The sequence below is a fragment of the Coregonus lavaretus genome (assembly GCF_964263955.1).
Source record: "Coregonus lavaretus genome assembly, chromosome: 36".
Lineage (NCBI taxonomy): Eukaryota > Metazoa > Chordata > Actinopteri > Salmoniformes > Salmonidae > Coregonus > Coregonus lavaretus.
In genome coordinates, this window is record NC_140023.1 from 30,969,774 (window position 1) to 30,982,094 (window position 12,321).

The window sequence follows — 12,321 nt, forward strand, 5'->3', positions numbered from 1 at the left end:
GCTAGTGATAGTGATGCACAAGCTAGGCTTATTTGAAACATTGGCATCTACTGGCAGCATTTACCAGCCAGATTCAGAAGCTCAAAAACCCCATTCGGAAAAACAGCTTGAAAACCCCATTAAAAAGAAAACGTAAAAACCTAATTTGATTTTTGCCCAAAGTTTACACTAAATAAACTATAACTAAACATAATTTATGATGGTTTTTATTTTTGTTTGTTTTGCAGTAAAATATAATAGTTTCAGTATAGTTTCAGTTTTTCAAATGTTTTTCGTTTTAATTTTTATTTCAGTTTACTAAATTGTTTTAGCAATTTAATTTGTTATTTTAGTTTCAGTTTTTGTTTACTATAAAAACCTTGCTGTGAAGGGGGTTACCGTGATTTTGACATTAGCTTACAGGCAGCTCGGTGGCAAGTAAAATTCAGTATTTCCTATTACAGTACATCTACTGTAATTTAAATACGGTATCAAAGCAAGTATTGTGTAATGGACTATATTATACTGTAAAAAAAAAATTTGATGCTACTAAGCAGAATGAATGGATGAATGACATCCGTTGAGGGAAGGGGTTTGTATTATTATTTTTAAAAACTGTAATTACAAGGGATTAGTGCAAGCAGGTTGGCTGCTAGGTAAACTGTTTACAAACATTACAGCATATTAATGAATATTTGGTGTTTTATATCACTTGCACTTCTAGATGCTTCATTACAAAGGCGTCCAAACTGACAGCGACAAAACAGAGCAAAACAGATCAAAATGCTCAACTATTTAAGGTTAAAGACTTGCGACCACTCCAATCTGTCCCCTAAACATTTTAAATTGATAGGGCAATAAACCACATAGAGGTTAAATTGGTACAGCATTCTCACTCACGGGTGCAACAAATATGGGCACTTACGAGGCACGCATCAAAATATGTTAATGAGCCAGAAACAACAATACCACGCACCCACTAGTGGTCAAAATATTTGTGGCACTCCAAAAATAAGGTATGGTACTGTACTATGTGGGATGGAATTACAATACCATTCGAAATACAGCAATTCTTTCCCCAGCCACAACATCTTTCCACAATGCACAATAATTCACAATATGCTGCAATAAAACATTTCAGAGTATTTTACTGCTGATAATACAAAAAAAACAACCATATAATTTAAAGTTTTCCATTACAGTGTATAAAGAATGTCTCTTAACATGTATGAGGTTAATCTGTTTCTCTGTCATTGCAGGAGTGCCGGCTCTGTTCACTGCCTGTCTCTCTGTGGCCAAAATCACTGGCTTGCTGCTCATTAGCTGATTGAAATTGCCTGGGATCACAGTGGTGAACCTCTGTCCCATTCACGCAAGGGCAGGATTTAACAGTGAACCCCCACCACCCAGTGCTCTTGATCTCAGTGTACAGATTAACCACACAAAGGGACAAAGGTTCCAGGGGGCCACTACCCTCACCTATTACTACCTCCCACAGACACAAACACCCCTGAGCTCTCTCACACTGACTATTATGCAAGGAGCGTTTATTTAAGGATACTGGAAAAGGATGGAAATGAAAACCGTATTAATTCAAAAATCTATAATGCTGATGTTCACACCGGGTCTTTGGTCTTTTGCAGTGGAAATAGGAAACCAATGGAAATGTTGGTGTGTTATTTGGAATAGGAGGATGGATAGATAAAATACTAAAAGAATGACAAAGTCAAACATAAATACTACCATATCTCAAAGAAAATGGAGTCACACTTCACGTAGCCCTTTCCTGCAGTCAATGACCAAAAGCGTCCTCTTTGGCCTCATGGGTGGAATGTTATTAATAAATATGTTAGTTTTTGTACTGACGAAAATCCGGTGTTTCTATGTCAAACAGTTTGTTATATTTCAGTCAACTGTGATGTATATAATATGTAATTTTGGGATGCAAACTCAAAATTGAATAAATTACAACTATGTGTGAGATGTATACTTTTGTTTCAAAGTATATTTGTTTAAGACTACCAATAATCACTCTGTGTGACCCTGATTTAGCCAACTGCAGTAAAATGTTATTAAAAAAGTGAATAATTCTGGACTGCAGCAGCAGCATGTGCTGCTGAGCATGAGAAACAAATCTGGGACTTAGGTATTACACAACGAAATGAAAGTGATAGCCATCTGGCAGCTTACCTCCCCTAGCTTTTATCTACATGTTTTTACATATTATCCTAACCCAATAACTCCATATTTAGAGAACAAATGTCTCACTTCATAATTTTGCTTAAATTGCCATGCCTCCGCCTGGAGTGAATGACGTACATTGGCTTTGGGATGTATTTTTAGGTGGGATAGAATGGGAATGGGGCGGGACTCAAGCTTTCCAGCCTTACCGTTACAGACACAACATTGGAGCCGCCGGGAGAGTTTTCGGGAATTCTGGCGATATAGTAATCGGAGGAGAACTTGGGAGCGTTGTCGTTTGTGTCGAGGAGATGAATGACGATGTCCGCCGTGGCGCTGAATCTTTCTGGTGTGTCGATCTCCACGGCAAGAAGCTGAGAGAATCAAATGGTCAGTCACATAAGTATGGCATTCCCTTATTCACATTAATTACACATTTATTCAACATCTCATAAGGGGTCTTCAAAATAAATTCCCTTTTCACTATAGTAGAAAAATATATTTTAGTAGAAAAATCTGGTGGGAGTGAGCCAGATAGTTGTTGGTGTTACTGACCGGGGGGGGGTACAACACCCAGGGCTGGTGCCATCCCCTACTGTCATTTTGGCCTTAAGCAAAACCCCCTAAACTGCTACAAGGGTAATGCTGTAAGGCTGACCCTGCGCAGCTCCTTTCCTGTTGCATGAATAGTATGTCAGTTTTTTTTACATTTTACATTTTAGTCATTTAGCAGACGCTCTTATCCAGAGCGACTTACAGTTAGTGAGTGCATAAATTTTTCATACTGGCCCCCCGTGGGAATCGAACCCACAACCCTGGCGTTGCAAACACCATGCTCTACCAACTGAGCTACACGGGGCAATAAAACCTTGCCTGGAAATGCAAGACACAGATGACTATAAGCACGATTAGTCATACATTCTGTAGCACTCGTTTGCTCCATATTGAACGGCCTACTTTTTTCAGACAAATTATGCAGTAGTGCTGCTGTAGTAATAACAAAATAATACAAAAATAACAGCAAATATGATCACAAGAGGGGAAAAAACTAACACGCTTCACTTCAGAGTTCTGGTGCTGATAGGAACATGTTCTTTCCAAACTCTAAAAGCTAGGACTACGAATACTACATTTATCAAATACTCCAAGTGCAAGATATGTCCACAGTCCACTATCTTACCTAGATAGAAACAACTATGTTCACAGAAATAAAATCTACTTCAGGCCAAACTGAGCTGCTTTGAACTTGTGGTCAAGTTCCTGGAGAATGTCAAGTTCGTGGCAGGGGAGTACTTCAAGTGTTTAAGTAACTATTGTTCACATTCACACTCAACCCAATCACTCTCTCTCTCTCTGGATAACACTTTACTTGATGGGGATATACTGTGCCTACACTGTAAAGGGGTTGCCGTGAATTTGACAGTAACTTACAAAATGCTAGTGTTTAGTAAGTTACTGTATTTTATATTCAATACACCAGTGGAGGGTCCTCAGAGGAGGAGCGGGAGGACCATCCTCAGTGAATATTTTATTTATTTTGTTTTTATAGTGAAACATTAAAAAGTTATACTTTTTAGATAAAACTATACTAAATACAGTGCCTTCAGAAAGTATTCAGACCCATTGACTTTTTCTACATTTCGTTACATTAGAGCCTTATTCTAAAATTGATTAAATAAATAAAAATCCTCAGCAATCTACACACAATACCACATAATGATGAAGTGAAAACATTGCTATGAAATGAAAACTTTGCTATGAGACTCAAAATTGAGCTCAGGTGCATCCTGTTTCAATTGATCATCCTTGAGATGTTTCTACAACTTGATTGGAGTCCACTTGTGGTAAATTCAATTGATTGGACATGATTTGGAAAGGCACACAACTGTCTATATAAGGTCCCACAGTTGACAGTGTATGTCAGAGCAAAAACCAAGCCATGAGGTCGAAGGAATTGTCCGTAGAGATCCGAGACTGGGGAAGGGTACCAAAAAATGTCATCAGCATTGAAGGTCCCCAATAACACAGTGGTCTCCATCAATCTTAAACGGAAGAAGTTTGGTACCACCAAGACTCGTCCAAGAACCTGATGGTCACCCTGACAGAGTTCTAGAGTTCCTCTGTGGATATGGGAGAACCTTCCTGACGGAAACCATCTCTGCAGCACTCCAACAATCAGGCCTTTATGGTAGAGTGGCCAGACGGAAGCCACTCCTCAGTAAAAGGCACATGACAGCCTGCTTGGAATTTGCCAAAAGTTACCTAAAGACTCTCAGACCATGAGAAACAAGATTCTCTGGTCTGATGAAACCAAGAATGAACTCTTTGGCCTGAATGCCAATCGTCACTTCTGGAGGAAACCTGGCACCATCCCTACGGTGAAGCATGGCGATGTCAGCATCATGCTGTGGGGATGTTTTTCAGCGGCAGGGACTGGGAGGCTAGTCAGGATCGAGGCAAAAATGAACGGAGCAAAGTACAGAGAGATCCTTGATGAAAACCTGCTCCAGTGAGATCAGGACCTCAGACTGGGCGAAGGTTCTCCTTCCAACAGGACAACAACCCTAAGCACACAACCAAGACAACACAGGAGTAGCTTTGGGACAAGTCTCTGAATGTCCTTGAGTGGCCCAGCCAGAGCCCAGACTTGAACTCGATCGAACATCTCTGGAGAGACCTGAATATAGCTGTGCAGCAACGCTCCCCATCCAACCTGACAGAGCTTGAGAGGATCTGCAGAGAAGAATTTGAGAAACTCCCCAAATACATGTGTGCCAAGCTTGGAGCGTAATACCCAAGAAGACTCGAGGCTGTAATCGCTGCCAAAGGTGCTTCAACAAAGTACTGAGTAAAGGGTCTGAATACTGATAACATGTAATATTTCAGTTTTTATTTTTTATTTTATTAGCAACAATTTCTAAAATCCTGTTTTTGCTTTGTCATTATGGGGTATTGTGTGCAGATTGATGAGGGAAAAAACAATTTAATCCATTTTAGAATAAGGCTGTAACCTAACAAAATTTGGAAAAAGAGAAGGGGTCTGAATACTTTCTGAAGGCACATGCCCAAATAATTGATTAAAAGACAATGTTTTGCAGTAAAGGTCTACAGTAGCCTCAACAGCACTCTGTAGGGTTGCACAGGTGGTGTAGCCAGAGGACATTTAGTTTCCGTCCTCCTCTAGGTACATTGACTTCAATACAAAACCTAGGAGGCTTATGGTTCTTACCCCCTTCCATAAACTTACACAGTAATTATGAACTGACATGTTGTCCACCCAATCAAAAGATCAGAGAATAAATCTACTACTGAAAGCATCAAATGTGGTGAGTAGTTGACTCAAAGAAAGAGAAAGACAATAGTTGAACAGTTTTGAACAAACTCATTTATTTAAAAATGAAGGAGAACAAGAGAGAGAATATTTTGTTGTATTTTTTGTTCACTTTCACTTAGCTAGTGAATGTAGCTAGCTAGTTTAGCCTTCTCAAACACCAGGCTCAAACAGAGAGGGACAATATGTTATTTAGCAGGTTATGGCTATCGAACACTGGACCTCTTCCAAGTCAAGGTAAGCTTTTGGTTATATAAATGTATTGCTACCGGGGCCTGCCAGTGTAACTGCTAAACTGCTTGCTGCATACACTGTACTGCATGATTGTAGTGGGATTAAGGCGTTAGCTCTAGCACCTTTGACGATGTGTGTAGCGGTTAGCGGTAATGATATGAAGGTGTGGCACTGAAGTCCACAAGCGAAGGGAAAAGATGAGAGGAGAAGAGGGCGTAGATGAGAGAAGGAATTCTACAACGAGCAAAATAATCATGCTGTTTGTATGTGGCTGCTATGAAAGTGAACTGTGTTTGCGTGTGATCAGGGGTGTACTAATTCCGCCGATTCTGTTGAAAAACGTTTCTGAACTGGAAGCAAACGGAATGAAACAGGGATAAACACACCTGAATTTGTCCAATATAAACTCTAATTTACAACTGTTGGACTAATGATTACACCCTAGATCAGCTAGATGCAGGCAAGAGTGTGCAAGGTGGTACTGAATGTATCACTGTCTGTCACCTTGAGTACAAAACATTTTCTCTCGACCTGTGCACCTACATTGTAAACGTTCATTCATACAGTAGGTTAGGTTGTAGCAACCTCATGATGGGTATAGGGAAAATTTACAGTGGTCTAAGGCACTAGCAGTTCTAACTGTGCCACTAGAGATCCTGGTTCGAATCCAGGCTCTGTCGCAGCCGGCCGCGACCGGGAGACTCATGGGCGGCGCACAATTGGCCCAGCGTCGTCCAGGGTAGGGGAGGGAATGGCTGGCAGGGATGTAGCTCAGTTGATAGAGCATGGCGTTTGCAATGCCAGGGTTGTGGGTTCGATTCCCACGGGGGGCCAGTATAAAAATATATATATATATATATGTATTCACTAACTGTAAGTCGCTCTGGATAAGAGCGTCTGCTAAATGACTAAAATGTAAAATGTAAAAATGTAGTAGTCTAAATGTACCGCTGTTACATTGAGCTGGCTATCAATAACAGTCATCCAATATTGTGTAATAGAAATAAGGCCATGCTCATAAAATAAATAATCAAACAGTTTTGTTATATTTCAGTCAACTGTGATGTATATAATGTGTAATACTGGGATGCAAACTCAAAATGTAATAAATTACAACCATGTGTGAGATTTCAAAGTAGATTTGTTTAAGACTACCAAGAATCACTCTGTGTGACCCTGATTTAGCCAACAGCAGTAAAAGGCAACTCCGGGATGCTGACCTTCTATGCTAAGAAAAAGCCATATCTCAGACTGCCCATCTTAATCTTTTCTTTTTATTGGCCAGTCTGAGATATGCCTTTTTCTTTGCAACTCTGCATAGAAGGTCAGCATCCCGGAGACGCTTCTTCACTGTTGACATTGAGACTGGTGTTTTGCGGGTACTATTTCATGAAGCTGCCAGTTGAGGACCTGTGAGGCATCTGTTTCTCAAACTAGACACTGTATTTGTCCTCTTGCTCAGTTGTGCACCGGGGCCTCCCACTCCTCTTTCTATTCTGCTTAGAGACAGTTTGCACTGTTCTGTGAAGGGAGTAGTACACAGCGTTGTACGAGATCTTCAGTTTCTTGCCAATTTCTCACATGGAATAGCCTTCATTTCTCAGAACAAGAATAGACTGACGAGTTTCAGAAGAAAGTTATTTGTTTCTGGCCATTTTGAGCCTGTAAACGAACCCACAATTGCTGATGCTCCAGACACTCAACTAGTCTCAAGAAGGACAGTTTTCTTGCCTCTTTAACTAGCACAACAGTTTTCAGCTGTGCTAACATAATTGCAAAAGGGTTTTCTAATGATCAATTAGCCTTTTAAAATGATAAACTTGGATTAGCAAACACAACGTGCCATTGGAACACAGGACTGATGGTTGCTGATAATGGGCCTCTGTACGCCTATGTAGATATTCCATAAAAAATCAGCCGTTTCCAGCTACAATAGCCATTTACAACATGAACAATGTCTACACTGTTAATGTCTACATTTTAATGGACAAAAAAATTGCTTTTCTTTCCAAAACAAGGACATTTCTAAGTGACCCCAAACTTTTGAACGGTAGTGTACATTGAGGGGAGTATTTCACTGTATTTTACCGTTATTACATGGGATTGGTGCAAGCACGTTGGCTGCTAGGTAATGTGTTTACAAATATGTGGTGTTTTATATCACTTGCCTTAACAAAGGCTTCCAAACTGGCAGTGACAACAGGACAAACCAGGCCAAAATGACATGGCAAAATGCTCAACCATTAAACCATAGATTCACCTGGTCAGTCTATGTCACGGAAAGTAATGTAATGTTTTGTATCTCAGTGTAAGTCAGTGGTATATTTGTATATGTGTTAAATTACAATGAGTGTACAAAACATTAAGGACACCTGCTCTTTCCATGACATAGACTGGCCAGGTGAATCCATGTGAAAGCTATGACCCCTTATTGATGTCACTTGTTAAATCCACTTCCATCATTATAGATGATGGGGAGACGTCAGGTTAAAGAAGGATTTTTAAGACTTGAGACAACTGAGACATGGATTGTGTATGTGTGCCATTCAGAGGGTGAATGGGCAAGACAAAATATTAAATATTAAGGTGTTCTTAATGTTTTGTACACTCAGTGAATATGCCTTACATGACAAACGCAATTCACAATGGGGCCAATCCCGACTTAGGAATTCATACCTTTCCTACGCACACCTTTCCTACACACTTCTCAGTATTTGGTATTCAGACTTGACTTATTAAGTCGTGTAATGGCTCTGAAGGTGTGGCTACCTTGCGCGCTCTGAATAAATGCCATTCAACCGCTGAAAACCCTCCCAACCCTCCAAATATTTTGTTGTGGAGTTTTTATTCAATGGGTTTTCAGTACATTTAGTACATCCCTTTAAATATGGTGCACCTTTAATTAGAATTGTGTCTACTGACTCAATAGAATACGTTGAGAGAACGGGTTCAGAATATAGAAAACAAAACAACAAAAAAAGTAATTTATGCATATTCGTCTCCGATTCAGCTGATTATTTAGGCACATTTAAGGGTTAGGAAAGTATGTATGAATACTTTTTTTTTAACAGTTTGGAGAGCCTTTACGCACAAAATACTGTATATTGATGAATAAAAAACTGAGTGGTTTGATTCATTCTAAAAGTTGTCATATTCAAGTTCAATCCATTAAATATTGGAAGGTGGAATAAAGTGTACAATAGGGGTTGAGCAATAATCCTATAAATCTACCCTAATTCTCACTAATCATGGAACTGTATGACAACGGTCCAGTCGTGTCACGGTTTCGGCCGAGGCTGCTCCTCCTCCTTGTTCGGGCAGGCTTCGGCGGTCGTCGTCCCCGGAGTACAAGCTGCCACCGTTCGATGTTTCATGTTTGTTTGGTTTTGTCTGTTTGTACACCTGTCCCTTGTTAGTGTTTGATTTGGTTGCCTATTTAGTTTTCGTGTGTGGGGGCAGGTGTTATGTGGTATTGTTTATTTGTCAAGCTGTTGCTCTTTGGTATTACTCTCAGGATTGTTGTTTTTCCGAGAGTCCGCACTGTGTGCGCTATCGTCATTTTTACGCACTGTGTGTATTGTGCGTACTTTGTATTTTGCCTCCCGGTTGGGTTGGCTGTTCGCCTGTTTGGTGCTGTTATTTTTGTTACTAAATTCTGTTAACGAACGCCCGTGTTTCCTGCGCTTGATTCCTCACCTCATCTACACTCAGCTACTGACAGAATAACACATCCTCCCATGGAGTCAGCAGGAGCACCCGCGCCGACAGAGGTCATGGAGGACCGTCTTCGTGGACAGGAGGACCGGATTAACCAGATCGGGCACGCCTTGGATCGGGTGATGAACACTCTCCACCGATGGGAAAGCAGCGGGGTACCCACGCCCCCACCTACCGGACCATCCCCATCGGTCAGTCCTCCTGTCCACATTCCGGAACCCAGTGGGATTCGGCTCTCGCTCCCGAGGGCGTACGACGGCTCCGCTGCCGGGTGTCAAGGGTTCCTGCTACAGGTGGAGCTATACCTCGCCACCGTACACCCGGCGCCCTCGGGACACGAGAGCGTCTCCGCCCTCATCTCCTGTCTCACCTGCAAGGCGTTGGAGTGGGCCAACGCCGAATGGAGGAGAATGGACGCCGCTACCATCACTTATGCGGAGTTCTCCCGCCGCTTCCGGGCCGTGTTCGACCATCCACCAGAAGGGAAGTCGGCGGGGGAGCGTCTGTTCTTCCTCCGACAGGGGATGAGGAGCGCACAGGATTTTGCCCTGGAGTTCCGGACTCTAGCGGCAGATGCAGGGTGGAATGAGCGGGCCCTCATAGACCACTTCCGTTGGAGCCTCCGGGAGGACGTCCAAAGAGAGTTGGCGTGCAGGGATACCATGTTGACGTTTGACCAACTAGTCGACATGGCCATTCGGTTGGACACCCTGCTCGCCACCCGTGGACGTCCCGGATGGGAGTCGCCCATTTCACCCTCCAGCACCTCCGAGCCGAGCCCTATGGAGCTCGGAGGTGCTGGCGCTAGAGAAAGGAGGAGTAGGAACCCGAGGGGGGCCGTCCTCTGCACCAACTGTGGCCGTGGAGGGCACACCGCGGCTAGGTGTTGGGGAAGGTCCCCCGGTGGAGGTGAAGGCAGGCCACGCATTGGGGAGTCCTCCCAGGTGAGTAGGCGCCCTACTTACCCAGAGCTTTCTGTCGTTCACATAACCTTGCCTGTTTGTTTTCCACAGGTAGCACCTCGTTCCCAGCATAAGGCGCTAGTCGATTCAGGCGCAGCTGGGAACTTTGTAGATCGCCAGTTCTGTGTAGAATTAGGGATTCCTCTCCTTCCCGTTGATAAGCCTTTCCCTGTACATGCCCTAGATAGCCGTCCGTTAGGATCTGGGTTGATTAGGGAGGTCACAGCGCCCCTTAAGATGGAGGCGCAGGGGGGTCATGAGGAGACGATTCAGCTCTATCTGATTGACTCTCCTGCGTATCCGGTGGTGCTGGGGCTTCCCTGGTTGATTACCCATGATCCTACTATTTCGTGGCGAGAGAAAGCTCTTAAAGGGTGGTCTGCTCAGTGTGAGGGGCTGTGTCTGGGTGTTTCCATAGGGGCGACCTCGGTGGAAAGTCCGAATCTAATGCCGGCACTGCACATTCCCCCCGAGTATGAGGATTTGACACTGGCGTTTAGTAAGACTAGGGCGGCGCAGCTGCCGCCTCATAGACAGGGGGATTGTGCGATAGATCTCCAGTTAAGAGCAGCCCTCCCGCGGAGCCATGTGTATCCCTTGTCTCAAGAGGAGAGGAAGGCGATGGAAACTTACATCGCCGAGTCTCTGAGACAGGGATACATACGGGCCTCCACTTCACCCGCTTCCTCAAGCTTCTTTTTTGTGAAGAAAAAGGATGGAGGTCTGCGCCCGTGTATTGATTACCACGGTCTCAATCAGATTACGGTGAAGTACAGCTATCCACTTCCTCTGATTGCGACTATGACGGAATCATTACACGGTGCTCAGTTCTTCACAAAATTGGATCTCAGGAGCGCATATAACTTGGTGCGCATTAGAGAGGGCGATGAATGGAAGACAGCGTTTAGCACGACCTCCGGTCATTACGAGTATCTCGTCATGCCATATGGGTTAATGAATACTCCCTCCGTCTTCCAATCCTTCGTCGATGAGATTTTCCGGGACATGCAGGGGCAGGGTGTAGTCGTGTACATCGACGATATTCTGGTGTACAGTTCTACCCGAGCAGAGCATGTAGCCCTGGTGCGCCGAGTGTTGAGGAGGCTGTTGGAGCATGACCTATATGTCAAGGCAGAGAAATGTCTGTTCTTTCAGAAGTCGGTCTCCTTTTTGGGTTATCAGTTGTCTGCATCAGGGGTGAAGATGGAGGTTGACCGGGTGTCAGCTGTGCGTAATTGGCAAACCCCAACCACTGTGAAAGAGGTGCAACAGTTCTTGGGTTTTGCGAATTACTACCGGAGGTTTATCCGGGGTTTTGGACAGGTGGCAGCTCCCATAACGTCTCTGTTGAAGGGGGGTCCGGTGCGCTTGCGGTGGTCAGCTGAGGCGGACAGGGCTTTTGGGAGACTGAAGGACCTGTTTACCTCGGCGCCGGTGTTGGCGCATCCGGATCCCGCTTTACCATTCCTGGTAGAGGTAGACGCGTCCGAGGCCGGTATTGGGGCCGTCCTCTCACAACGGTCTGGCACACCACCTAAACTCCGCCCCTGTGCTTTTTATTCTAAGAAACTCAGTCCGGCGGAGCGGAATTATGACGTAGGGGACAGGGAGCTGTTAGCCGTGGTACAGGCCCTAAAGGTGTGGAGGCATTGGCTTGAGGGGGCTCAACACCCTTTCCTCATTTTGACTGACCACCGTAACCTGGAATACATCCGGGCAGCTAGGAGACTGAATCCTCGCCAGGCCCGCTGGACTATGTTTCTAGCCCGGTTTGTGTTTAAAATCACTTACATCCCTGGGTCCCAGAACGGGAAGGCAGATGCCCTGTCTCGGCGGTATGACACGGAGGAGAGGTCCGTTGAGCCCACTCCCATACTACCAAAGTCTTGTCTGGTGGCACCGGTGGTATGGGAGGTC

At 44.0% G+C, this 12,321-nt stretch overlaps 1 protein-coding gene across 1 annotated transcript in view; it reads right to left on the bottom strand.

Moving 5' to 3' along the window:
* The window catches only part of LOC311110742 (cadherin-related family member 1a-like), a gene marked incomplete at both ends in the record, with an annotated part of 205,737 nt that overhangs the window by 33,581 nt on the left and 159,835 nt on the right, over positions 1-12,321 (bottom strand). Inside the window, one exon of the mRNA XM_084153300.1 lies at positions 2,370-2,534. Within this exon, the coding sequence (XP_084009426.1) occupies positions 2,370-2,534 (165 nt within the window). The remainder of the gene's footprint in view (positions 1-2,369; positions 2,535-12,321) is intronic.